At 41.2% G+C, this 26994-nt stretch overlaps 1 protein-coding gene across 1 annotated transcript; it reads right to left on the bottom strand.

Moving 5' to 3' along the window:
• Positions 1 to 26994, bottom strand: LOC122557772 (uncharacterized). The gene is made up of 8 exons (XM_043705771.2): positions 26974 to 26994; positions 25819 to 26002; positions 24858 to 24982; positions 23085 to 23151; positions 18865 to 19021; positions 11687 to 11832; positions 10868 to 10978; positions 1 to 796 (listed from the first exon to the last, which is right to left on the bottom strand). Exons 2-8 carry the CDS (start codon positions 25969 to 25971, stop codon positions 614 to 616), a joined length of 942 nt encoding a protein of 313 aa, XP_043561706.2. The 5' UTR covers positions 25972 to 26002; positions 26974 to 26994; the 3' UTR covers positions 1 to 613.

The raw sequence follows: 26994 nt of genomic DNA, 5'->3' as shown, positions 1-26994 counted from the left end.
GCACTCGCCTTTTTAATGAAAATGTTGACAGGCAAAACCTATTTATAAATGGCATGAAGGAGAGGAAGTTATCACAAGAAAAGTTTATAAAGTCACATTTTGATTTGAAACATACAAGTACATTATCAAACAACTGAACATTTATTTTTTAATTATAAATTCTGGAAAATGCTTCAAATTTGCTGTATTAATTCCTCCCTATTTGTTTGACTAAATACCTCCCCCATAGTCAAGCTCTTGGTTTTCTGAGACTAAAGCTAACAAGCAGTAAGTTAGAATCATTGAATCATAGAATCCCTACAGTGTGGAAACAGGCCTTTCAGAATTGTCTACTTCTTTCATTTAAGGCAATTAATGCCCCTTCACCCCTCAAAGTGTCCTCACAGAAGCTTGGATGAGACACAGAGCTCCACAAACTAAAAGACCAAAGTGTTAGTATGAAATCAAAAACTCATGTCCCCAATTGACCTTCAGAAATCATAGTTTAAATAGTCAGATTATTAGCTTTTATTAAAAATCTCATCAAATGCCCTTTTAATTTTGTGACTTCTATATAATCTTGAAGCCTCTCCTCACAATTGCCAATGCATTCACTCCTTAGATCAGGAGTGTGTTACATTTTATGCAAAGAATTCATACGGTCCTGTATGTACTGCAGAGCCGGGATGGGTGGATACTTCTGAGGTCCATTACAGCATGTGACCATCACATCATTGTCTGGACTAACAAAGAAAGCCAATGACTGTCTAGGTCTGCACATCTTGTCTTCAGACTTTGGAAGGACGACTCGGTGAACCTATAACAAAAGAGTAAACACTTACCCAAGTTAAATTGTGTGTTGTGAAGCAGAATTAAAGCAGAATTGCCGTCTTATTAGCAACTTTAACCAAACCAGGAATGGGGAAATGCAGCTGCTGACCAACCAAAGATTAAGTACACAGCTTCTGTTAAGCTAAACAGCAAAGGAATTCATTAATATGCAGGCAACTTATGTCTTTGTGGTACTTTGATTATCTTTCTCTCTCTCATTTTTAAAATTTCAGTAATCTAATTTGCTCACAAAATATGTTTGTCTACACATATAGTCACTGAAACTTTGCTGCGCAAAGAAACAAAACAAACATTGGACTTTGACTCTGTCCAGCACAGAAACCAAAGGCATTTCTTACTTGTACAAACACCATTTATACACTGTACCTGCTGCCCTGTCACCTGTTGGAAGCTTATTTTGTTGACTCGCTCCACATTTGTACAAAGTTGCAACAGCATTAGCCTTTTAGTACTACAGGACTCATACTCATGACTATCCAGCAACTGCTTCCAATTGCAGAATTATATCAAATGTCAGTAACTGTCTTGCAGATTTGTGGCTGTTGTGTATGGTGAGTACCTGATATATTGAGAACTGCCAAGGAAATATGCTGTTCGATATGATCCACTAATCTTTAGGGCATAGAATCAACATACCAGCTGTAAAATTCATATACCTGCTACAACTTACTGGAGGATACTGCTGGATATTGAACCCCACTTGTTATGGACCACGTGAAACCCCTCAAAACATTTCAAGAAGGTAGCCCAGAACTAAATTTGCTAGTTGCTTTCAGCATAGATGAGCGTAAAGTGGATATTCCAGGAGTCACGCAGTTGGTCAACCCACTGAGTTTTAAACAAAACATAATTTATTTACAAGATTACCGAATGAAACATAAACAAAAGAGAAGAGAATACAGAATAACTTAACCTATCCAAAAACCAAAAAGATTATTGCAACCTAATGCTGCTGCTCCCAATACTTGCAACAATCCACATAAACACCCCTTGGCACTAATGGTAAATTCAAACACAGGGCCTTACAGGAGAGAAGTCCGAGAGAGATCAGCAGAGATCTGCTTTTTTGGGTCCAGCAGCCTTTTCAACACTCCTGCTGAAAACAAAACCAAACCAGAGAAAAACTGAGCTGGGAGAACTGTATTTCATTGTACAAGTATTTTTTTTTTCAAAACTTGAAAGCCAGTTACCTGAGACAATATCTTCTTAGCTAAAACCCTGCAAGTTAGACTTTTCAGAGTCTGTGTCTTTAATGATCCTTCTAAAACAAACGCGGACAGTATAATCTTTTTAAAGGAGCAGCTTTGTCATACCTCCCCCCTTAAAAATATAAACCATCAATATCCAAAGATGCCTTCATTTTTAAAACTCCTTAATCTTAAACTGTAAGTACTCCACAACACATATACATATTACATTGACTATAAACGTGCAAATATGCACAAAGACATTCCGTTTCAGTCCACTGTACACCTGCCACCGAACGCCTCCCTTTCTCATTTGAGGTTTGACAATGCATTGGCAATCATGTTTTCTCGACCTGCCACATGCACAGTTGTCAAACTGAATGGCTAGAACAACAAGTTCCATCTAAACAGTCTTGCATTTTTGTTCTTAAGTTTCTCTACAAACTTCAATGGGTTATGATCAATGTACATAGTGACTGTCTTATCCACGGGTCTGGTTACCATGGTTTCAGTTACCCGTGGTTACCACAACCCGAAAATATTGCTTGGAACTATCCAGAACCAGGGACCGGGGGGGTTGCCTAGAGGTAAATTTCAAATTTAAAGGAATGGGTTCACTACTATCTGTGATTTTGGGCATCCACGGTAGGTGTTGAAACATATCCCCCGTGGGTACTGGGGGGCCAACTGTATATGATTGTCACAGATACATTACTGATAACATAAATATTGAAATGGTAAAACGCCAACACCAAACTTAAAGTCTCCTTCTCAACTGTCGAATATTTCTGCTGATAAATGTTCAACTTCCCAGAGAAATACCCAATAGGTCTTTCTGTTTTCTCATTGTCTTCTTGCAAGAGCACAGCACCGACACCCACATCACTTGCATCGATATCCACCTTGAATGGCTTTGCGTAATTAGGTATGACTAATAGTGGGGCAGTGGTTAACACAGCTTTCTTGCTGTCAAATGCCTTCTGACTGTCCGCTGTCCACTGAAAAATCTTGCATTTCTTTAGCAATTCAGTGAGTGGAGCAGCCACACTGCTGAAATTTGGTATGAATGTTTAATAAAACCCACTCAATCCCAGGAAACATAATACTGCTCTTTTTAGGCAAAAGTGAGGACTGCAGATGCTGGAAATTAGAGTCTAGATTAGAGTGATGCTGGAAAAGCACAGCAGGTCAGGCAACATCCCAGAAGCAGGAATATCGATGTTTCAGGGAAAGTCCTGATGAAGGGCTTTTGCCCGAAATGTAGATTTTCCTGCTCCTTGGATGCTATCTGACCTGCTGTGCTTTTCCTGCACCACTCTAATCTAGTACTGCTCTTTTTGTCAATGGTATGGGAAACTCCCCAGTTATCTTTATTTTTGCATCCCGTGGGGCCATTTGTCCATGTCCAATAATATGACCCAGGAAGGTGACTTGGGCTTTGGCAAATTCATATTTAGCCAGGTTTATCTCCCAGCCTGCCTTCCAAAGTCTATCGAACAAGTTGGAAATGTTCCTGCCATGTGTGACTAAAAATCACCAGGTCATCGATATATACGACACAGTTGGGTAATCTGGCAATGACCTCATTGGTTAGTCTCTGAAATATGGTTGGTGCATTTTTCATATTAAATAGCATGACCTCGTGCTCCCGCGAGGAGGTTGAGCAATTCATCAACTTCACCAACACATTCCACCCTGACCTTAAATTTACCTGGACCATCTCTGACACCTCCCTCCCCTTCCTGGACCTCTCCATCTCCATCAGTGACGACCGACTTGACACTGACATTTTCTACAAACCCACCGACTCCCACAGCTACCTGGATTACACCTCTTCCCACCCTATCTCTTGCAAAAATGCCATCCCGTATTCCCAATTCCTCTGCCTCCGCCGTATCTGCTCCCAGGAGGACCAGTTCCACCATAGAACACACCAAATGGCCTCCTTCTTTAGAGACCACAATTTCCCTTCCCACGTGGTTAAAGATGCCCTCCAACGCATCTCGTCCACATCCCGCACCTCCGCCCTCAGACCCAACCCCTCCAACCGCAACAAGGACAGAACGCCCCTGGTGCTCACCTTCCACCCTACCAACCTTTGCATAAACCAAATCATCCGCCGACATTTCCGCCACCTCCAAACAGACCCCACCACCAGGGATATATTTCGCGCCCCCCTATGACCCACCCTCCCATCCTGGCACTTTCCCCTGCCACTGCAGGAACTGTAAAACCTGTGCCCACACCTCCTCCCTCACCTCCATCCAAGGCCCTAAGGGAGCCTTCCACATCCATCAAAGTTTTACCTGCACATCCACTAATATCATTTATTGTATCCGTTGCTCCCGATGCGGTCTCCTCTGCATCGGGGAGACTGGGCGCCTCCTAGCAGAGCGCTTCAGGGAACATCTCCGAGACACCCGCACCAATCAACCACACCACCCCGTGGCCCAACATTTCAACTCCCCCTCCCACTCTGCCGAGGATATGGAGGTGCTGGGCCTCCTCCACCACCGCTCCCTCACCACCAGACGCATGGAAGAAGAACGCCTCATCTTCCGCCTCGGAACACTTCAACCCCAGGGCATCAATGTGGGCTTCAACAGCTTCCTCATTTCCCCTTCCCCCACCTCATCCTAGTTTCTAACCTCCAGCTCAACACTGTCTCCTTGACTTGTCCGATCTGCCTAGCTCCTTTTCCACCTATCCACTCCACCCTCTCCTCCCTGACCTATCACCTTCATCTCCTCCCCCACTGACCTATTGGACTCTATGCTACTCTCTCCCCACTGCCACCCTCCTCTAGCTTATCTCTCCACGCTTCAGGCTCTCTGCCTTTATTCCTGATGAAGGGCTTTTGCCCGAAACCTCGATTTTGCCTGTCCTCGGATTTTGCCTGTCCTCAGATGCTGCCTGAACTGCTGAGTTCTTCCAGCACCACTAATCCAGACTCAAACTGATACAGTCTATTCCGCATTACAAAAGTTGAAATTGCCTTTGCTCTTTCTGACAACGGCACCTGCCAGTATTCTCTGAACAAGTCCAACTTGGAAATATAAGTTGCATGTCTCACTTTTCAAAACAGTCTTCCAAATGTGAAATGGGATATGCATCAGCGTTTGGAACTGCATAGCCCACACATTACCATTGGGTACTATCTGGTTTTGTCACCATTGCTATGGGTGAGCTCCGGTCACTATAACTCACTTTGATTATGTCTTCTTGGAGCATGTGTTCAATCTCTTTTCGAACCTGTACCAACTTTAGAGGGTTACGCCTATAAGGATGTTGCTTAATAGAAACAGAATCTCCTATATCTACATCATGCATAATTAGATTAGTACTTCCCAGCTTATTTCTTCATATCTCCCCATGTGATGGTGATAACTCTCTCAGGTCATTTCAATTTTCTTCTGGATGGTAACTCAATAATTTATCCCAATTTTTCATAACTTCTAATTTACTTTGAGGAATGTCTGATTCAGAAACTTCTGAACTTGGTTGTAAGCAATAATGCATTCTCCTTTTGCTTTCCTTCCCTGTCAAAATACATTTTGAGCATATTCACGTGATGCATTCTGTGAGAGTTCTTTCAGTCTGGAGTCCTTATCAAATAGTTCACCTCACTCAACCCCCTTTCAACTTGATAAGTACCACTAAACCTTGCTTTTAAAGGTTCACCTATCACTGGAAGTAGCACTAACACCTTATCCCCGAAAGCAAAATTGCAGGTTTTGATTTCTTGTCTGCTTCCTGTTTCATTGTATGGTGGTCTTACAATGTTGTCTAGCCAACTCCCCAGCTCAACTTAATTGTTCCTGAAAATTTGATGTATAGGCCAAATATGTGGTCTCTGAATTATGACTTATCAATTTCCCCTTAATCAATTTTAATGGTGGTCTCACTTCATGCCTAAAAACTAATTCAAATGGACTGAATTTGATAGATTCATTTGGTGCATCTCTGATTGCAAAAAGTACAGAGAAATTTCCCTTATCCCAATCATCTGGATAGTCTTGACTATAAGCCCACAACATGGTCTTTAATGTCTGATGCCACCTTTCTAGCACTAGCTGTGACTGTGGATGGTATGCAGCAGATTTGAATTGCTTTATTTCTAACCTATCCATAACTGTCTTGAATAATTCCAATGTGACGTTTGACCCTTGATCTGATTGTATTCTGTGGGTAGTCCTTTTCGAGTGAAAAATTTGAGTAATTCCTCAACAATACTTTTAGCTGTGATATTGAAAAATGGAATGGCTGCTGGAGATCTAGTTGACACATCCATTATTGTTAACAAATACTGAATCCCTCGTTTTGTTTTAGGTAGGGGTCCTATGCAATCAATTAAGAATTTTGTAAAAGGTTCCTCAAATACAGGAAGAGGTATAAAGGAACAGGTTTTATTACTGCTTGTGGTTTTCCAATTACCTGATATGTATGACATGCCTGGCAAAATTCAACAACATCCTTGTGTAGTCCAGGCCAGTGAACATATTTTTGTATTTTAGCTTGAGTTTTTCTCACTCCTAAATGACCCCCTAGTTGTAGCTCATGTCCACTCACAACACCTCCCTTCTATAACTCACTGGCAATACGACTTAATGAACTTCTGCCTATTTCTCATCTGCCTGAATATGTGATGGTCTCCATTAAGACATCATTTTTAAGATAATAACATTCAGGGATACATTCAGATTCTTTCCCTGTGTACGCTTTTTCATACAATTGCATTAAATTTTCATCTTTCTGCTGTAGCTCAGTTAATTTATCTAAGCTAAAGACATCTGCCGTGTCATCTATCTGCTCCTGGTTTGTGTCAAACATCTGATCAAACAGACTCTCCGCTAATTCCACTTCAACTTGCTTTTCTGTTTTCTTTGATCTCTCCTGCTCTAACTGATGACTTTGTGACCTCGTTACTACACAATCAGGAAAAATCTCAGGATATGTGTCCTGCAATATTTCAGTGGCCTGAGTTACCACTGGCTTTTCTCCCACAGTAGGCAGCACTCCTACCTATGAACCAGCTATATCATTAGCAAGGACAAAGTGTGTCCCTGGAGCTGAGAGTTTGTCCAGTACTCCTACCACAACTTCTCCACTCTTCACTGAACACTCTAATCTCACTTTATATAATTGAATGCTTCTTGTCTTACTGTGAATTCCTGTTACCAGCATCTTTTCTGGCAGTAATCCATGGTGTTGTTCCTAAATTAGTCAAGTTACTTGTTCATAGGTTCAATGAATACTACTTCACAAAATAACGGCTGGAGTTTAGAATGCCAGGACAGACTGCTGCAGGACAGATATTATGTCTTTGCTGAGTGGAAAATTGGTGAATAGGCTAACAAAATCAAATGAACACCCAGGCACTGCATTAGTATTGATGCACAAAGTCTACATGGTCTTTGCAAAAGTATAAGTAGAAAACCTGTTAAAGATTCACTCAAATACTTGACCAATTCCTTTTGTGGAGAACTGGTCATCGATAAGAGTGCAAAGTGACACAACACCGTGTATCTTGGACAGATTATACACATGTGGATGCAATGAGCCATGGGTCTGAATCCCCTTATGTGTAAGACCACAAGATATAGGAGAATAGGTAGGCCATTTGGCCCATCGAGTCTGCTGTACTACTCAATGAGATCATGACTGATCTGATCATCTTCAATTCTATCTTCAACATTTTTATAGATCTGAAAGAAAGGGTTTTGAAAGAAGACAGATTACGTTTGAAAGGTAGGAACTGGCCAAATGTTGATTGGGAGAAGCCATTCCTGGGTAAATCTACAACGGGGCAGTTTTTTCTTCGGGGGCAGAGGTGGCGTTCAAATGGAATTAGCAAGAGTACAGGCTTAACATGTTCCCCTTCAGAATGAAACATGGCAGCAACAAGTGCAGATAGCCCAGATGTCTAGTCATTTTCAGGATGGGATAAGAAGAAAAAGAAGCTTTTGAGAGGTACAAAGGAGCCAAATCAACAGAGTTTAGAAAGTGTAGATGGGAACATAAGAAAGAAATCAGAAAAGCGCAGCGGGGCATCAAAGACATTTGCAGATGAGATTAGGGAGAATCCTACATTATTCTAGAAGTATATCAAGGGGAAGAGAATAATGAGGGAAAGATTAGGCCACCCAAGAAACTAAGAGAACAATCTTTGTGTGGAGTTGAAGGACATTGGTAGGGTGGTAAATGAGTATTTCACATCTGTCTTCACTTTGGAGAAACAGGAAGTAGGTAAGGAATTCGAAAGAGGAATTTTGATGTTCTTGAGCAGTTTGATATCGAGAGTGAGAAGGTATGAAGGTTTCCGTGGACTTAAAAGTAAACAAATCTCCAGGTTTAGATGAGTTGAAGCCCAGATTGCTGGGATTCCTCTTTTGCCACAGAGAAGGTGCCAAAGGATGGGAGGGGGAGTTGAAGTGGTCGGCCACGGGGTGATGGGATTGGTGCGAGCAGGCATCCTGTCCCCCCAATATAGAGGAGACCACATCAAGAGCAACAGATACAGTATTGTTATCTTGTCAGGTCCATGCCCACCCTCCACTCTTGGCATTTTCTCCGGGCACTGCAGTAATTGCAAAACGTGCGCCCACACCTCCCCCCTCGCCTCCGTCCAAGGCCTCAAAGGAGCCTTCCACATCCATCAAAGTTTCACCTGCATTTCCACCCATGTCATTTACTGTATCCGTTGCTCATGATGCGGTCTGCTTTTCACTGGGGAGACTGGAAGCCTTCTCATAGAGCGTTTCAGAGAACATCTCCAGGCCACCCACACCAACCAACCCCACCGTCCCATGGCTGAAGACTTCATCTCCTCCTCCCACTCTGCCTAGGATATGCCAGCCCTGGGCTTCCTCCATCGCCACTCCCTTACCACCCGATAAGGAGGAATGCATCATCTTCGGCCTTGGGACCCTTCAATCCCATGGCATCAACGTGGATTTCACCAGTTTCCTCATTCCCCTCCCCCCACCTTATCCCAGTTCCAACCTTTCAATTCAGCACCGCCCTCATGACCTGTCCCACCTGTCCACCTTGCTTCCCACCTCTCCACTCCACCCACCTATCACCATTACTCCCACCTCCATCCATCTATTGCACTCTCAGCTACCCTCCCCCCAGCCCCATTGCCTTCCCATTTATCTCTCTACTCCCGAGTCTCCCAGCCTCATTCCTGATGAAGGCTGTTTGCCCGAAATGTTGGTTTTCCTGCTCCTCGGATGCTGCCTGATCCGCTGTGCTTTTCCAGTACCACACTCTCGACTGTTAAAGATAAAAGCACATCCAATTCAGGAAAAACTGGCAAGTTGGATCCAACACTGAATGCAGAAGGCTGCTGTGCCTGGAGATTAGCATCTAGTGGCATACCACAGGGGTTCGTGCACAGAAACTTATTGTTCGTGATATACATAATCAGTACGCAAGAAAATATGGCTTTGGGCGATAATATGTATGTTTGCAATTGAGAAGATGTTGGGCTGGGTAGTTAACAGTGATGAAGAGGTCTTACGTTACTGGACATTATAGATGGATTCATCAGAGAGGCTTAACATTAGACAGGACTGGGAAGCTCAAGGACAGTGGGATCTTAGGGTACTTCTCCAGAGATTTCTGAAGACAGCAGGGCAGGTTCATTGGGTAGTTACGCAGGCATATGGGACATTTGCCATTATCAGTCATGATGTAGATTGCGAACGAGGAGCTTATGTTGGAACTGTACAAAAATTTGATTCATTTGCAGATCGAGTATGCACACAGTTCTATTCACCACACTATAGGAAGGATGTGATTGCACTGGACGGGGTATAGACAAGTTGCACCAATATGTTGCTTGGGATGGAGCAGTTTAACTATGAAGAGAGTCTGAATAAACTCATTATTTTTGAAGCCAAGAAGCTTGAGAGGAGCCCTGAGTGTGATGTTTAAGATTATGAGGAGCATGGACAGATTTGGTTGATAAGAACGACAAAAAAACTGCAGCTGCTGGAATCCAAGATAGACAAGCAGGAAGCAGGAAGAACACAGCAAGCCAGGTTGCATCAGGAGGTGGAGAAGTTGATGTTTCAGGTATAACCCTTGTTCAGGAGATTTGGTTGATGGCAACTGTTCTCCCTATCTGAGGGGTCAATAACAATGAGACAATACTTCTTAAGGTGAAAGGCAGGAAGTTTAGAGGGAACTTGAGGAAAATGGTTTCCATCAGAGGGTGGTGGGAATCCGGAATACACTGCCTGGGAGGATAGTTGATATGAGAGACCTCATCCATTTCAAAAGCACTTGGATGGGCTCTTGAAATATCATAACATTCAGGGGCAGGGCCTAAGTGCTGGAAATTGGGGCTTGGGTAAATTCAGAGTGGTCTTTTGTTGGCATAGGATGCAATAGGCTGTACAGCATTCTTGGTCCTGTATGATTTTAGGAATCCCAAATTCTCAACACTCAGACATTACCCAGCAACTTATGTAATTGCATAAGCACAAAAAACACTGATTATGCTTGCTTTCGAGTAAGTCTGTCTCATCATGCCAGGGAGAGGCCCACTGAATATAATTGCAAGACTAAAGTACTCCAACAAAAGTTGTAACATCTTCAATTATAGAATCATATTTTTCTGTATTTGTTAAAAACATGTTTTTTTTTAAGGCAATCAAGTTTTGAAATATTTATGGACTTCCATTTAAATGTGTTAATGAATTTATAAATTATCCACAGAGGAATTGAGTCTCCCAAAGGTTTCATCTGTACATGTCCATCAAAGATGATAAAAAAAAACCATAATCCAAATGCATGTTTAAATAGCAAATGACTGAACTTTATGAAAATGAGTGCCATCTCACCGTTGATAATAATTTGTCAGATGTCCACCTCTGCAGAAGATCAGCAATGTTGATGAGAACGGTATTTTCGATGTAGGGAGCAGCAATGAATTGGCCAGACCTGTGCATAACCTAAAATACAGAAAACCAGTGTAAACCAGTGAAACACTAATGTTTCTTCACCCAATACCAAGCATTCTACTTTTCCTTCACAATTTATCACGTCTCTTGAAGATGCCAACTCACTGAGAGCCCTCTAGATGCTTCCTCAAAGTGGCAATCTTACAGGCATCAGATCTTAAGTGAGTGCATGTGCAGGAAATGTCTGAAAATATTCAATACTCAATTTAGTTCAGTCATGATCTAACATACACATTTATGTAGTTTCTACACAGGTAACTAGATATGATCAAGGGCAGCAAGCATTGTCTTTTTTCATCCAATGTTACAAGCTTAAATTCTACACAGACCATTTAATCAGTTATCTCAGCATAGACTAGGAATAGAGTTGGAGTTCTTCCTGGTCTCTTCCAGTCACCAGGATACAGCATTTAGCTGCTTCTGCCATATTAGTATCTGTTTTTTCTAAGCAAATTCAGTACAAACAGAAAACAAAAGTGACTGCATTATTGTTTGACATATGATGTGCTCACAAAGAATTATTTATAAAAATGGAATTTTGAACCTGAGGAATATTTGATCAATAGAATAAATGCAAAGACAATTGTAATGAAGAAGTTATCCATGGGTGACCATAAGGTTTAATAAGATGCTTTAATACCTTATCTCAGGAATGGAAACAATTAAATCTGAAATCACATTGCAATTATTTAAATTTACCTCTAGCCCTCCATTCTTATCTTGGAAGAGTAAAGTGAATGTTCCAAAATCGGAATGCTCTCCACATCGGATCTGATGATCCTTCACAGAGGAGTTCTGTACTGATGGATAATATAGAGCTCGAAGCGTTGTAAAATTTTGATTGCCTTTAAGGAATTTCAAAATAGTTTATCATGAGCATGATGAATCAATTATTTATTTATTCTATTTTTTGTGAAGGACAAATTCTGTGCTGTGTTGTATAACTATTTGATTTCTAACATTTAAGTGAAAATGTTTAAAAAATGCATAATCAAATCTTTTAATTTACATGTTACAGCTGCAAATGGAAAATAAATTCTATCCTTTCAAATAGGTCAATTCACATTTTAATATTTGTGCTCACTCAATGCTCATACATAGTTGTAGTCATACCACCACACAAGCATATTTACTCATAAGTGAAATGCCACTGTCTTATATGTCAAACCCTCACTTGTTTTGTGGCAATCACAACACAGGCTCATTTTCAGTAACTAACTACTCCCAATAGCGATAAAAATTGTCCGTGAATATTCAATTTCTATCATCTGAGGTTATAACCAGTCATCTTACCTAGTCTAAAATGATACTTTTTTTTTGAAAAAAAGAAACTTGGATGTAAGGTGACTGTGTTTTGCACTTGAACATAGAGGCTTCCTAGACTTGCAATAATGTGAAATAAACAAGACCATTCTGCACTGAAATTATCATTTTAGCAAATCATTTAGCAATTTTATCAAATTTCTGAACAGAATCAACTAAATCAGTCTTAAGAAATCTGCACCTCCTGTGTTAATTCACATTTGTATGAGAAGTTGTAAATCTTGAATATGAATGTTGCCTGCAACTATTCAGCTTGCGAAGACAATGGAGCCATTCTTGGGAATTCTCCACCTACATTTCAGGATTTGCTTAGCAAAGAGGGAGAGAGAGAAAAGAAAAACTGAATTTGCAACAACAAGAACTAGCAATCTCTTTCTGTCCCCTGCTTTGTACCCTGCCTTTCCAAAGCCAATATTCAGTGAAAAAACAAATTGCGGAAACAACCATTAACCAAGAATTCAAGATACCTAAAACTTCACCACTGTTGAGGAAACAAGTCAAAACTTCAATAACTGTGGTTCAAGTTACAATCTGACACTTCATGGACCCGGAACAATTAGCATCATAGAGCCATAGAGATTATTTATTCTTCTGATGTGTATCAGTCCTAATCATTTTTTTTAAAAAACATATTGTCTGTGTTTGTTGCTGAGATCTTTTAACAGGATTTCAGGTTTAGTAAGTAATAAAATCCCTCTTTCCCTCACCACAGGAATGGGCCCATTCAGTTTGATTGACCTAACTACATTTTGCATTGATGTGGGAGAAAGCTACACACTAAATGGAAATGGAAACGTATGTTCCAACAAACAAAGCGGGATCAAAGAGAGAAGATTTGGGGGGATTCAAGATGGCAGCGATCTAACAGATCTGCCTTGCTGGACTCCAGGCAAAGTGGTGCTTTCACCCTCCCCTTACTAGCCATTTTCATAAAAATCGACAGTGTAAAGTCCCCAGAGTTTCTAAATATCACTTTTAATGTTCAGGGAAGATGACTAAAGGAAAGGGATTGCATCGATCGCAACGTGCAGGGCATTCCCCTGCAGCAATGGATGTGCTCGTTGCTGCAGCGCCAATTCCGTGGAGGCACCTTTGAACTTAACTGACCAGCAGAGTTTGGTCTCAGAGTTCGTCAAACTCCGAGGGAGGATTGAATCAGCACTGATGGTGTCCCGGACTAGGCAGGAACCAATCTCAGCCATGCTACAAAAGCATGAGCAGGTGAGCCAACATCTTAGGCAGTGCATGGAGGAGGTGGAACAGCCTGGTCCTAGCTTGATTTTAATGTTATAGAGACAAGAAAATGGCAATGGAGGCTTCCAGAATGCTGGGGAAAGATCCACAGGTCCTGATTGCCAAGGGGTCAAAAATCATTTTTTTCAGGACTTTTCTGGGCTGCGATCTGAAAAAGGAAATCTTATGATGAAGTGAAGAAGAGGCTGAGAAACTTGAACATTCTATATTCTGTACCCAGCAGAGTTGCGCTTCAGCCATGGAGGGTCCGTGTATAACTTTGATTCAACGAGAAGGCAAAGGATTTCCTAGACACTATAAAATAGACTGGTTGGTCAAATACTATGGACAATAGTGTTTCCTTTGTTAGAGTCATAGAGTCATAGAGACGTACAGCATGGAAACAGACCCTTCGGTCCAACCCATCCATGCTGACCAGATATCCAAACCCAATCTAGTCCCACCTGCCAGCATCTGGCCTATATCCCTCCAAACCCTTTCTATTCCTATACCCATCCAAATGCCTCTTAAATGTTGCAATTGTATCAGCCTCCACCACATCCTCTGACAGCTCATTCCATATACGTACCACCCTCTGCATGAAAACATTGCCCCTTAGGTCTCTTTTATATCTTTCCCCTCTCACCCTAAACCTATGCCCTTTAGTTCTGGACTCCCCGACCCCAGGGAAAAGATTTTGTCTATTTATCCTATCCATGCCCCTCATAATTTTGTAAACCTCTATAAGGTCACCCCTCAGCCTCCAACGCTCCAGGGAAAACAGTCTGTTCAGCCTCTCCCTATAGCTCAAATCCTCCAACCCTGGCAACATCCTTGTAAATCTTTTCTGAACCCTTTCAAGTTTCACAACATCTTTCCGATAGGAAGGAGGCCAGAATTGCACACAATATTCCAACAGTGGCCTAACCAATGTCCTGTATAGCCGCAACATGACCTCCCAACTCCTATACTCAATACTCTGACAAATGAAGGAAAGCATACCAAATGCTTTCTTCACTATCCTATCTACCTGCGACTCCATTTTCTCTCTGTTGTTTACTTTGTGTGCCTGGCTTTGTTTCTGTAATATGTCAGGTTGTTTCTTCGTTCCCTTTCTTGTTATTTTTACTAGTCCCTGTTGTTTTTTTTTGGTTAAGGTGGTCATTTCCTTTATTGACAACAAGTGGGCTTGATGTATGGGTGGGATGAGTTGGCTGACTACTTTCAATTTCCATGTGTATGAGATGTATGTTTCTTTGTTTCTGTTTTGCCTGGGTTTGGGTCTCGGCTTCAGCTGGAAGGAGCCATGGAGGTGTTAGTGAGAAGGGTGAGTGCCACCTGTAGGCATGGGATACGTTTTCAGTTATTTGTCTTTTGTTTATTTTAGGAATAGTTATTAGAATTTTTGCTTTAGCATTGTTTGTATTGTTTAGATTTTATGAATCTTTTCTTGTCTCCACTCGGTGCATTATGAGTGGGTTCTTTCTCTTAGGAGTGGGTTCTTTCTCTTTGCTCGTTTAGGTGATGCACCTGGAATATAAAGGGGAGTCCCTCACCAGTTAAAGGAAAGAAAATGTTCTCAAGTCTCAGAATAGTGAGGGTCAATATTGCTCTGTTACAAGAAACTCACTTAGATGATAAGGAGCATCTAAAATTACAGCAGGGAGAGTTCAGCCAGGTATTCTTGTCTTTTAATTCCAAACATAGAGGAGTGGCTACTAATACAGAAGAATCAACCATTCCAGTTGATATACCAAATTAAGGACGAGCATGGGCAATTTGTGATCCTCAAAATCCTAATACATGGGCAGGAGTATGGCAGTTTTTATGTTTACTGCCTCCCAGCACACCCCTCAAGTTTTTAACTGATGCACTTTCCAGGCTGATGGCCCTTGGAGAGTGCCACATGATTATAGGGGGAGTTTCTGACCATCTTATCCCGAGGTGGATAGGATGCCAAGAGGTCCAAACAGTTAGTGGACCTATGTGGGGAGTTGGGGTTGGTGAATGTGTGGAGATGTCTTCACCTAAGGGAAGGGATTTTACTTTCTTCTCCAACCCGCACAAGTGTCACACAAGGATCAATATATTTTTTGGCCCCCGCCGACTTTTTTGGATTCGCTACTAACCTGTAACATTGGGAATATAGCCATTTCAGACCATGCGGCAGTGTATTTAGAGATTAAGATCAGGGTAATGGGACAGACACGTGGCATTGGCGTTTGGATCCTTTTCTTTTGAAAGGCAGTAAGTTCATTGAGTATTTCACAAGGGAGTTTAAGACCTTCTGGGATATTAATTTGGGTATGGCCAGTAACTCATCAGAGCTCTGGGAGACTGCCAAGGCTTATTCAAGGGGTAAATTATCTCATATTCAGCAACCCAGAAGAGATAGCGGGGAGAGCAACGGCGTATACTTGAGGCCCAGTTGAAGGCAGCCAAGACAACACATTTTGACAGACCCTCTGTGAGTAGGTTACAGTGGATTACAGATCTTCAGGCTGATCTGAACTCCATGCTCACCCAGGCAGCTAAGAGAGAGATCTCATTCATGAAGCAAACACTATTTGAGCACGGTGATAAGCCAGGTAGATACTTGGCATTTCTGGCCAGGAAGACGAGCGCTCCTCAATCTATCATGTCCTTTAGAGAGGATGCTGATACTCCCACTCATGAGTCCAAAAAGATCAATATAGCATTTTGGAAATTTTATGATGTCTTTTGATCAACCGAGTCATAAATATGAGTAGGGACCTCTTCCATTTTTTTCAGATCAGGGACTTTATACGGGAAAGGACCACACTATTGGTTCATCCCTTTAAGTCTGATGTGGAGAGGAGAGTGCTTCGGTCCATGGACATTCTGTCAATTAATGCCCTCTCTCACTTACGGGGACGGGGTGCCTCGGAAGATAATGAAAGGCTTTACAGAATCTGGAATCAAGAATTGGGAGCAGAAATTTTGTCAGAAGTGTGTGAGGATATCTGGGAGAATGTACAAACGATTTTGATTTGTAATAAAATGCAGGGCGAGTAATTAAAGATTCTCCACAGAGCCTATCTGGCCCCAGAGCAGCTAAGCAAAATTTTCAAAAGGAGCATCTCCAAGTGCCCTATAACAGACATTGGTATTCTCACTCATTGCTTGTGGTTGTACAATAAGATTTGTAGATATTGGGGCGCCATAGCAAATGTGTTGGACAAGATCTTGGGCACTGTGGTTAATGCAAATCAGGTATCTCTCCTTCTGGGATTGCTGAACCTGCCTTCTCTAGATGAGCATGGGAAGAAACTGTTTTACATTCTTACATATTGCGCAAGGAAGAACATTCTGATGAGCTGGGTTTCGGAAAACACCCCCCAACCCCCAACCCCCAACTTTTCGGGATGGCATAGGTTAGTGATGGAGCATATTCCCCTAGACTTCCTTACAAATATGGTGCACCGGAAAACAGAACTTTTTTCTAAGACATGGCAGCCCCTTTTTGAATCACATAGACGCAGACATGTCAGCCACATTGATCAGGGCCTTTATATTGCCACAAGGATTGTATCTGTCGGGCCAGGGACCCTGACAGGAAGAATCCTGAATAAATACGGGTATGTTAACTGATTCTCCCAATGATGGGAGCTTTGGTGGGGTGGCTCTGAGTGGTGTAAGTCAAGTTAGTTTAGCTTAATTCAATCTAATTTAATTTAACTTATTATGTCTGATTCTTTATTGAATTGTAGTATGAGGAGATTATTCTTTCTCTTTTGATGTTTTTGATTTGTTTTGTAGAGTAGTGGTTAGTTTATTGTTATTGTTTATGTACTATATGATTGCTATACTATCTCTTTTGTGATTTTACCATTCTGTTCAAAAAAATGTCTTTCAGTAAATAAAAGAGGATTCAAATCACCATTCCTCATCTGTTTGCAGCAAGCAACAGTGTCATTTAAAAAAAAACACATGCTACTTTGGGGAGTATAGTTGAGTTCTTTGTAAATTGCTGGATCTCATCAAAATCCTGGTAATCCACTCCCTCCATGTGGTGGAAAGTCATATTGCCTGGAGAATCCATTGATTGAGTTGTGCTGATTTCCTCTTGAACGCACAAGTAAGGCAAAAAGCACAAAATACATTTTTTAAAAAAGCCCTTCTGGCTCCGGATGATCTTTTCACTTTCATGTGATGGTAAAGTCACTGTTGGCTGAGGAAATTTTAAAAGTGCAAATGATCTGATCTCAGGAGCATGAAGTAAGTCTGTAACTTGTTTGATTTGACAACCTACTGATAGTTTTAATGGACAGGTCCAACCATCTCTGACCCAGTTTCCGCTCAGCCAATGTTATATCAGGCCCGTCATCCTTTAATGCTGACATAAGAGGTGATGAACTCAGTTGCCAAATGGCTGTCACTTAGTTCAGAACAATGTAAATAGCTTAAGTTCCCTTCCCGATTGTGTTAAAAAATCACACAACACCAGGTATAGTCCAACAGGTTTATTTGGAAGCACTAGCTTTTGGAGCATTGCTCCTTCATCAGGTGGTTGATGAAGGAGCAGCATTCGAAAGCTAGTGATTCCAAATAGACCAGTTGGACTATAACCTGGTGTTGTGTGATTTTTAACTTTGTACACCCCAGTCCAACAGCAGCACCTCCAAATCATCACTTCTGACTAAGACAGACTTAGAAACTTCTCACTATACCCCTGAGCGTGGAAAAGAATAGCAACCCACCACTAACATAAATTGCTGAGGAAAATGGCACAGGATGAAGAATCAGCTGAGGATGACCCAAGGAGAACACTTTCAGAAGGGATTGCTAACATGGGGGTCTGAGAGATTAACTTCCAGTTTGCTCAGGATTCATTGACAAATAGCACAGTTGGATAGTGGATATGGCATGTAATCACAAAATAATGTTCTGGTGGAACAGGGATCTCTCAGCTGTTGCTTGTGACATTTTGTGATCTCATTGGCAACATGATCACGAAGTGAAGGAAGGGTTTGTTAACAATGTGTGTTTTTTTAACTAATAACAAGCAAAGAGAAAATGGCACCACTTAATTTCCTTTCAAATAATTGCAAATGCTTTCATTATTTAAATATTGTGTAAGCCTATCACCACCCGACAAGATTTCTTGAGGGAATAACCATGAGAAAGCTATTGCCCTTCATGTCCTCAGGATGAATTTATTGATTTTCTACTTCAACACCAATCACCTGGAAGTCTCCAAACTTCTTTAATATATATAAATATTTATATTTATATTGTGGAAAGATTTATAGATTCATAAACCAAAATCGGATAGTACTGCTTATTGAACTAATACTTACTGCCCATATTTTGGTGCTTGTTGATGAAGAAATCCCTGTCAAGACCCAGGCCCAGTGCAATCACTTTCAGAATTTTTATTGACAGCTGCTGACACATTTTGAAGAATGATTCCAGGCATTCCCGAAACTCAGGATTGTTGTTAATAACAGGCCATTTCTAGAGAAATAGATAAATAGAAACAGCATGGCTTTAATAAAGTTTTATTTACTGAAGTAACAAATGCAATGTTATCTTTATTTGATTCTGAAAATAATTTAAATATTTTGTGTCAGTAAATAGGAGGTTGCAATATTGGTTCAGTGATGAGTGGAGAAGGGTTGGACATACTGTTGAAGAATTTGTGAAGGATTTGCAGTGCAATATGAGAGGCCTGAACACAAATAAATTAATTTCTGCTTTCAGATCCCCAATGAGGGTGGATGATCTTGTGCTTGCATAAATGTCCTGTTGTACAATTATTTCTTGTAATTTTAACACCCATTTCTATCAATAGTTAAACACGCACACTATGACTGTCTGGTATTGCTGTCAAGTCAGCCCTTTGATATTTCAGGGTCAATCTTCGATGACCTTCTGGCTTACTCATACTCAGCCTCATCATTGGGGCTTCCTTTGACTTATTCATCCCTCACTATCCCTATCAAATGTCTTTCTGATGTTCAATATCATAATGCTAAGTTTAAAGCTGAGAACAAATTTTACAGTGTTTAATTATTTAGAGCACTGTTTCTCAAGCATTTTTAGTTTTTAGTTTTTAAGTGGCTTATTTTCCAACTAAAATATAATGTTCTAAATTCCTTTCATATGAACATTGCTGAATGTGAAATCTATAATTTTTTTCAATACACTTACAACAATTTTGTAAGGTGTGAAGCTGCTTCACATTTAATTGTTTTGGACAGAAATACAGACCTGGACGTATTATTTTTAAAGGTCAGGGGAAAGACATTGGGCTCAATCTTGCATAACTTAGGCTAAATCAGGATTGAAGGATTTCATTGCAATGAGGTTAATGGGGGTTTCATACCCTAACTTGCCTCATTAATGACCTAGCATTCTGCTATAACATCTCTCCAATTGCCCCCAGTCTTATCATGCTTCAATCCTGGGACAATTTGCCATTCAACAGATATCGAGCAAAAGACTGCCAATCCTTGCACCTGCCACTGTACACACAGACAAGCCTTTGTAATCCAGCATCACCGCTCACTGACAACATAATAGCACTGCAGTCAGATAGCCCTACCATCCATACCACATGGCAGTAAGAATCACATATGCAAACCTATTCTCTCATCTTAGTTGCTCTTTAAGCACTAGGCCACACACTTTACCTGTCCTTAGTTACATCTCATCTGAACAACCTTTGCAAGTTAGTGCTACCCCATCCACAGTGCCCAACAAAAACCCACTTCTTGTCAGTGTCCAGTCAGATAACATCATATTCAGTAAAGCAATCAGACAAATGCAAACATGAGCTTTTATTTATGGAGAGCAAAAGGGAACACAGTTGAAGGCAACAGAGGTTGAACTGAGCCCTCGACAATGCCAACCAATTTCGGAATCATGGCCAAAGACAATTTTACTGTCAGTGAGCATAGGCTGCACACAGATCAGTTCTACTGAGGTGCTATCTGTTTTGTATCACTTATTGCAGCTATTGTGGGCGCCTTCTCCTCTTCTTCAGAGAAATTATCCCACTCCCCAAGTTTGTCTGTGGCCTGGATGTCACCTGTTCCACTTGTGTAAAACACTGCACTGGACTATCCTGGAGGATAGCCTGAGACCTGTTCAAGCAAGGGAAGTGATTTTCAACAGTCCTATACTCTGTTCCAACATAGCCCTAGTTGAGGCATGGCAGGCATTAACCATGCACTCCACAACAGTCAGGGGATTGCACATTGGAGTTACGAGTCATCATTGCACTGATATAATCTATGGTTCCCCGCATTAACCAGCTCATATAGAGATGGGCCTCTGTGGATGACTTGTCTAAATTTTGCCACACCTCTCACCACAGTTCACATCACTTACACCCCTGAAATATTCTGCTTCATGAGGACTTAAAAATTTAAAACAGCACTTCTTGTAAATCATGACTGATCCCGATTGGTTGAACTCACCTCAGGAAGAATCACCACCAATAACAGCGATTCACCCTCCTCGCCAGATCACTATCCTCTCACTTGTCTGTCTAACTGGTTTTCTCTCTCTTCGGGCTTGATCCCCACCTATCATTTACTCCTTATCCCCTTCCCCCACCCTATCACCTGCATATAGACTGACTTGTTCGCTGTTTGACTGGCTAATATATGAAAATTCATTGGCGTTTAATCAATTCCCTACAGATTAGTCAGGATCTGAGCCTGACAATGAACTTTCTGTTCATGCTCTCTGTTGTGCTGATCAAGCAGATGTAAGAAATCAAAATCAGAGTCAACAGCACAGGCTCAACAGGCACCATTGTACCACTGTTCACATTCACATTGTTTCATAGATCTCATGGGAGAACCAGGGACTTATGTTACAAATGCCTGCAAATACAAAGCAGATTATCCGAGCAGGACCGAAATAATTGGTTTTTGGGTGAGGCTGATGGTTGATGGGGAAGAGTTGAGGAGGCAGAGAAACAGGAAGCAAGGGCCTGACAATGAACCTTCTGTGCACATGCTCTCAGCTGAGCTACTCAAGGAGACAAAGTAAATCAAAATAAAGGTCAACAGGCACCATTGCACCACTGTTCACATGCATGTTATTTCATGGACCACCAGGGGTCCACGGACCCAGTTAGAGAACCAAGGATTTATATCACAAATGCCTGAAAATATAGAGCAGATTTAAAGCATGATGTAAATAACTAGATTTTGGTTGAGGCATCTGGTGGATGGGGAAGAGTTGACGAGGCAGAGAAAGAGGAAGCAAGGTAATAGGCTATGAAGTAATAGTCGAGAGGGGAGTGTACAGGTGAGTAGATAAGGAAGTGGAGAGTTGTCATAACTCAGGAAGTCTAACTGGAGAGGGACACCATTCATTGTTCAACACCATAGTAGGCCCACCACTCATGACACATATGACACTTATAATACAACCTGATCAGCAATGTCATTACATACCTCAGGAGTAAGTGGGACTTGAACCCAGGCCTCAAGGATCAGAGACAGGGACACTACTGTTGCACTACAAGAATGCTCTGCTCAGGTGATGAGTTCCAGCTGAGCAGGCTATTGCCTGTTACTAAGAGAATACATACTTAATAAGTTCCACACTCAGATTAATTTCTCATTCCCCATGGGCCTTGTCGGGGTTATCACAAGAGGCAAATGGATGCTGAGGTGAGAGCAGTGGGAAGAGAGAAAGGAAGTAGTAAGGAGATAAGGATGTGAAAGGTGTCAAGGTGGTGAAAATTACCAGTGAGAGCAGGAACAGACAACAGGTAATGACAACAGGATTTTGGAAGTGGCATAAAGGATCAGGGAAGGAGGAATTGCAGAATGGGGGGGAAGTGGGGAATAAAGAAAGGGTGATTGAGTCAAGGTGTGAAAACAAGTAAAGCAGTGAGATTGTGGAAATGGGATTGAACACAACAGGGGAACAGAGAATAAATATAGTGAAGAAATATATAAATGTAAAGGCATGAGAGATGATGTGGTGTGAACATGAGGATCCCGTCATGGCGTAAATAATATAGCTGTGTTGTCTTTTCCTGTCATCAAGTTAATCCTCCAAACAACTGGAGGATTCTGGCTGCAAAGAGGGGAAGGAATAATTTTGAAGAAGGTGTACCTCAATACAGCTTGGATTCTGCTCATTGGCAGGTGTCAGGTTCATCTGTCACCTTGATCTTAATTTCTAAGGGGAGCAGTAGGGATGATACCAACTGCAAGTACCACTGAACAAGTAACTGGCCGCATGTCTCTAAAACTCCCATGTGGCCGGACAGCCTGTACAAAATGGTGGACTTACAAAAAACCTGTACAATAAATAAAGTAGGCTGGGAAATCGAGCCAAGCATTGGTTAAACTTATCTGTGCTAATTTGTAGTGTATTTGTTATTACGGTATTAATTGTGTTGAAATATCATTTTTTATTGTGAGTTGACTCACAATCCTTTGCTGAACACAAGGGTCAAAAATACGCTGCATGGCAGGCACATCACCCATTATCTGATGTACAGTACAAAGTTCAAGGAGAACCATAGCTGGAATTTTAAATATCTTACAACATGTGAAGATAATGCTGATATGTTAAAGGCCTCCTTCAGGTCTGCAGGCCGCACAGGATTTAATCTGTGAAGAAAAAGAATTGTTACACAAAATTCCTCTTATAATTCTTCTTCTGACTAATTAGCTAGTCTAGTACAAGCCTTGTTGCAAGGAAAAGTCATCTGGTCAACCGAGTCTACATTTTCCACATATCATATACAATCCATCATAGCAGAGAATCCCTACAATGTGGAAACAGGCCATTCAGCCCAACATGTCTACACTGTCCAACGAGCATCCCATGAAGATTTACTCATTCCCCCCCCCCCCCCCCCCCCCCCCCCCCACCTCTTCCCTGTAACCCTGCATTTCCCCAGCCAATCCATTTAACTTATACATCCTTGGGTGCTATAGCATGACCAATCCACCTAACGAGCACATCTTTCAACTGTGGGAGGAAACCGGAGCACTCGAAGGAAACCCACGCACACAAGGGGAGAGTGTGCAAATTCCACACAGACAGTCATTTGAGGTTGGAATTGAATTTGGTTCCTTGTACTGTGAGGCAGTAGTGCTAACTATTGAGCCATCCCATGGCACTCCATAAACATGCAATCAACAAAAGAAAATTACCTAATGTGAATCTTCTTTGATACTCATAATAACATTTAGTGCAAGTGACTATTCCCATATAGAGAGGCAAATTAACTATGTCTTTATTTCAAAAACTTTCCTTCATTCTTAGAAACAGTATGAACAATTTTTACCTCTTGTGACTCTCTAATGGAGTTTTATGGCTCTTTCCAACAATTGCTAGTTTTTAGCCTCTGTCTATGGACGTAATAGTAGACACTCAGGCTGCACCTAGAGGACCAGAACTGGCACGCTCATTGTTCACATTACAGCCATCCATCTGACCTTAAGATATCGGACAGTATTTAAATGAAAATAATTTCCAACTTGCTTTAATTACATTGATTTCAAAATTATTGCCAGTTTTTTTCAATCAAGACCATTTATTTGTTTTGTGTTTTCAAATAGCAAGTATATTTCTAAACTACAAGTTGCTGTACAAAATACATTGATTATGGACTAGATACTGGCAACAAAATACTTTAATTTATCATTAAACTGTTGTTATCATGATGTTCTTATTCTTTCAACATTGTTTAATCTTTGGCAGTCCAGCACAGCACATCATTGAACCTCAGGAGACTGAGTAGCCAAATGATCACGTATGTCTATATCGATAACTTTTGTGAGCTACCCAACTGGGACACTCATCTGCTCTTCACTCTTGACACTATAATTTTTCTCCCCAAATACTGTTGCTGTTCCTTTTGAAAAATTGCTATCTAACTCACTTCTACCATCCTCCCATTAATGGACAACAGTTTGCCATAACGCATATCACATTATTTTATTTCTGTATCTCATTTCTGATCGTTTTGCAAATTATGTTAATATTTGACCACTGGTAATTGGCCCTGACACCAGTGGAAACAATTCCTGCCTAACTGCAATGTCATTCCAACTTAATTTTGAACATTCCATTTAAGTTGTTTTGTTCTCTTCACAACAGTGAAAATTAATCTCCAGTCCTTCCACATTTCCATTTTGAGTAAAATTCCTCTAGTTATAATCAAGACTGGCTAAAACACCTCAGTTGACACCTTACCATGACAGACTTTACGCAAATTATTTTGTACCCAATGCCTCTATGTCTATTTTGCCACCTCGTCTCATTCCCACAAAAAAATTCTGCCAAGGATAGTTCTGTATTTTTATACCTTTCTGTATCTGCTGCAACCCAGCCATGACTTAGAGATTCAGAGTCCATTGTATGGGCATATTGTTGTTTAATATTACTTGGAAGCATGAAGAACTTCTTGCAGATGTCCATCACTTCAAATATCTGAGGAAAAATCATGTTTGAAATGTGATGAAATACATTTTGCTCCTTGGATCTATTAACGCGAAGTTTTAATCCTCCCTATATCTTGCATGGATTTCCTCCCACAATCCAAAGATGTGCAGATTAGGTGAATTGGGAATGCTAAATTGCCCATAGTCTTAAGTGCATTAGTCAGGGGTAAATATATGGTAGGGGAAGGGGAATGGGTCTGGGTGGGTTACTCTTCGGCGGGTCAGTTGAACTTGTTGGGTCAAATGGCGTGTCTCCATACTGTAGGTAATCTAATCTAATAGAGGTGCAGGGTCATGAATAAAAGAGAAACAACAGATCAATATCCACAAGAGCTGGGCAGGGTTTGATGTGCACACATTGTGACATGAATGGCAGACTGGCTACTGACAGAAAAATGTCCAATATCTAATAAGATTCTCTTCACAGGAAGGTCTTTAAATGGAAAATACAGATAAGATGTATTCAGAGATTGGAAATGTGCTCTCAGGATTCAGGCATGACTTACAATTACTTGTAAATTGGTCTTTTAGTTGATGGCATCATAAGACCATAAGATATAGGAGCAGTGATGATACGATCATGATTGATACGTTCCTCAACCCATTCTCCTGCTTTCTCCCCATAACCCTTGATCCCCTTGATACTCAAGAACCAATCTGTCTATCCGACATGATTTATTATTGAATAGTTCAACTGATTCACCTTTACATTAACATTGCTATAGCACAAAATAACAAAAGCACAACCCAAATTTCCCAAAGTGTGCATTCACATTGCGAACAGGAACTGACAGTAAATTTGTTGAGACATTACCAAGGACACACCTTTTGATCTTCAATTCCAGTGTTTTTCAGGTATACAAATCCAATGTCTGTTAAAGCCCTGATGACCTCTGTGGATATTTGCTCCATTTCGATGGCTGATGGTTCATCTTTTCCTAAGCCAAATGAGCCAAAGTCAACTACTTCAATGCCCATTGTATTCCAGTGATTTTGGCTTTTTTTGGAGCTAAAGGATAAAGGTAGAGCAACAGAATTTAAATTGAAATGCAGAAATGTCCCTCCTTCTTTCCTTCCCCGCACTCTTAACATTTCCGCACCCTTTCTTCATCTACTCCTTCCCCTTCTGTTCTGCTTCAATCCTCTCCTTTACTGTAATCTCATCTCTCAGTAACTCCTGTCCTTCCCCAGCCACTCTTTTATGTTCCCTAAGAAAGAAACGAATCGGAGTAGGGGAGGTAAAAAGACATTGAGAGTAGTGTACAAGAAGATAGTGGGGCGGAAGAAACTTCACAATCTGGAGGATGAAGACAGTCACACACACACAAAAAAACAGTAAACGGAATAGGGAAATAAAACACGACGGAGAAGAACGGCAAGAGTTCTAGAACCGACAGAAAATAGTTGGGGATACAAAGAACACCATCACACAATGTGCGGACTGATTTTTTTTTGTAATAGGAGGATAACTTGCAAATGCCAAGCTCGCGTATTCCACCTCAGCTATCCATGAAAGAGTGCAGACGGGAGAGACACTCAGTGATGGGTGAGCTGGCCAGCAGTTCCGCTGGGACAGGAGGGCTGTTGCAGAGACAGTGGGGAGAAAATGACAGTGGTCAGGACAGAACCCCCTTTGTATACGGTTGGCTCTGGACTCTGTAGGTGTCCCATCTGCCGCTTGTCAAATTCCGTCAGTGTCGGGACTGGGGGAGAAAGAAAACCCTCAAATTGGATCTTTGATCATTTGATTGTCTATTCGCCAGACTTGTTTAGAGGTGGGAGAGCACCGGGGAGACGTCCTGACACGGATCTGTTTCAAATTTTCTGGTTCTCACTCTAACAGAGAGAGACTCAAAGAGCAAGGCTAAGTACTTGTAAGACTGTTGAGTACTTAACAACTTCTTATGAATTTTCTTCGCCAGTTTCAACGTTGAAACGGTATAAAGTTATCTTCAAGCTTTCAGATTTCAGTGGACTTACCAGCTTGTTGTACGTACTTCA

Source organism: Chiloscyllium plagiosum, unplaced genomic scaffold, assembly GCF_037043375.1.
Source record: "Chiloscyllium plagiosum isolate Xiang-an unplaced genomic scaffold, Cpla_swu_hap1 HiC_scaffold_18, whole genome shotgun sequence".
Classification (NCBI taxonomy): Eukaryota; Metazoa; Chordata; class Chondrichthyes; order Orectolobiformes; family Hemiscylliidae; genus Chiloscyllium; species Chiloscyllium plagiosum.
The sequence above is the reverse complement of the archived record's forward strand: the minus strand, read 5'-3'. Positions and strand labels throughout refer to the sequence as shown.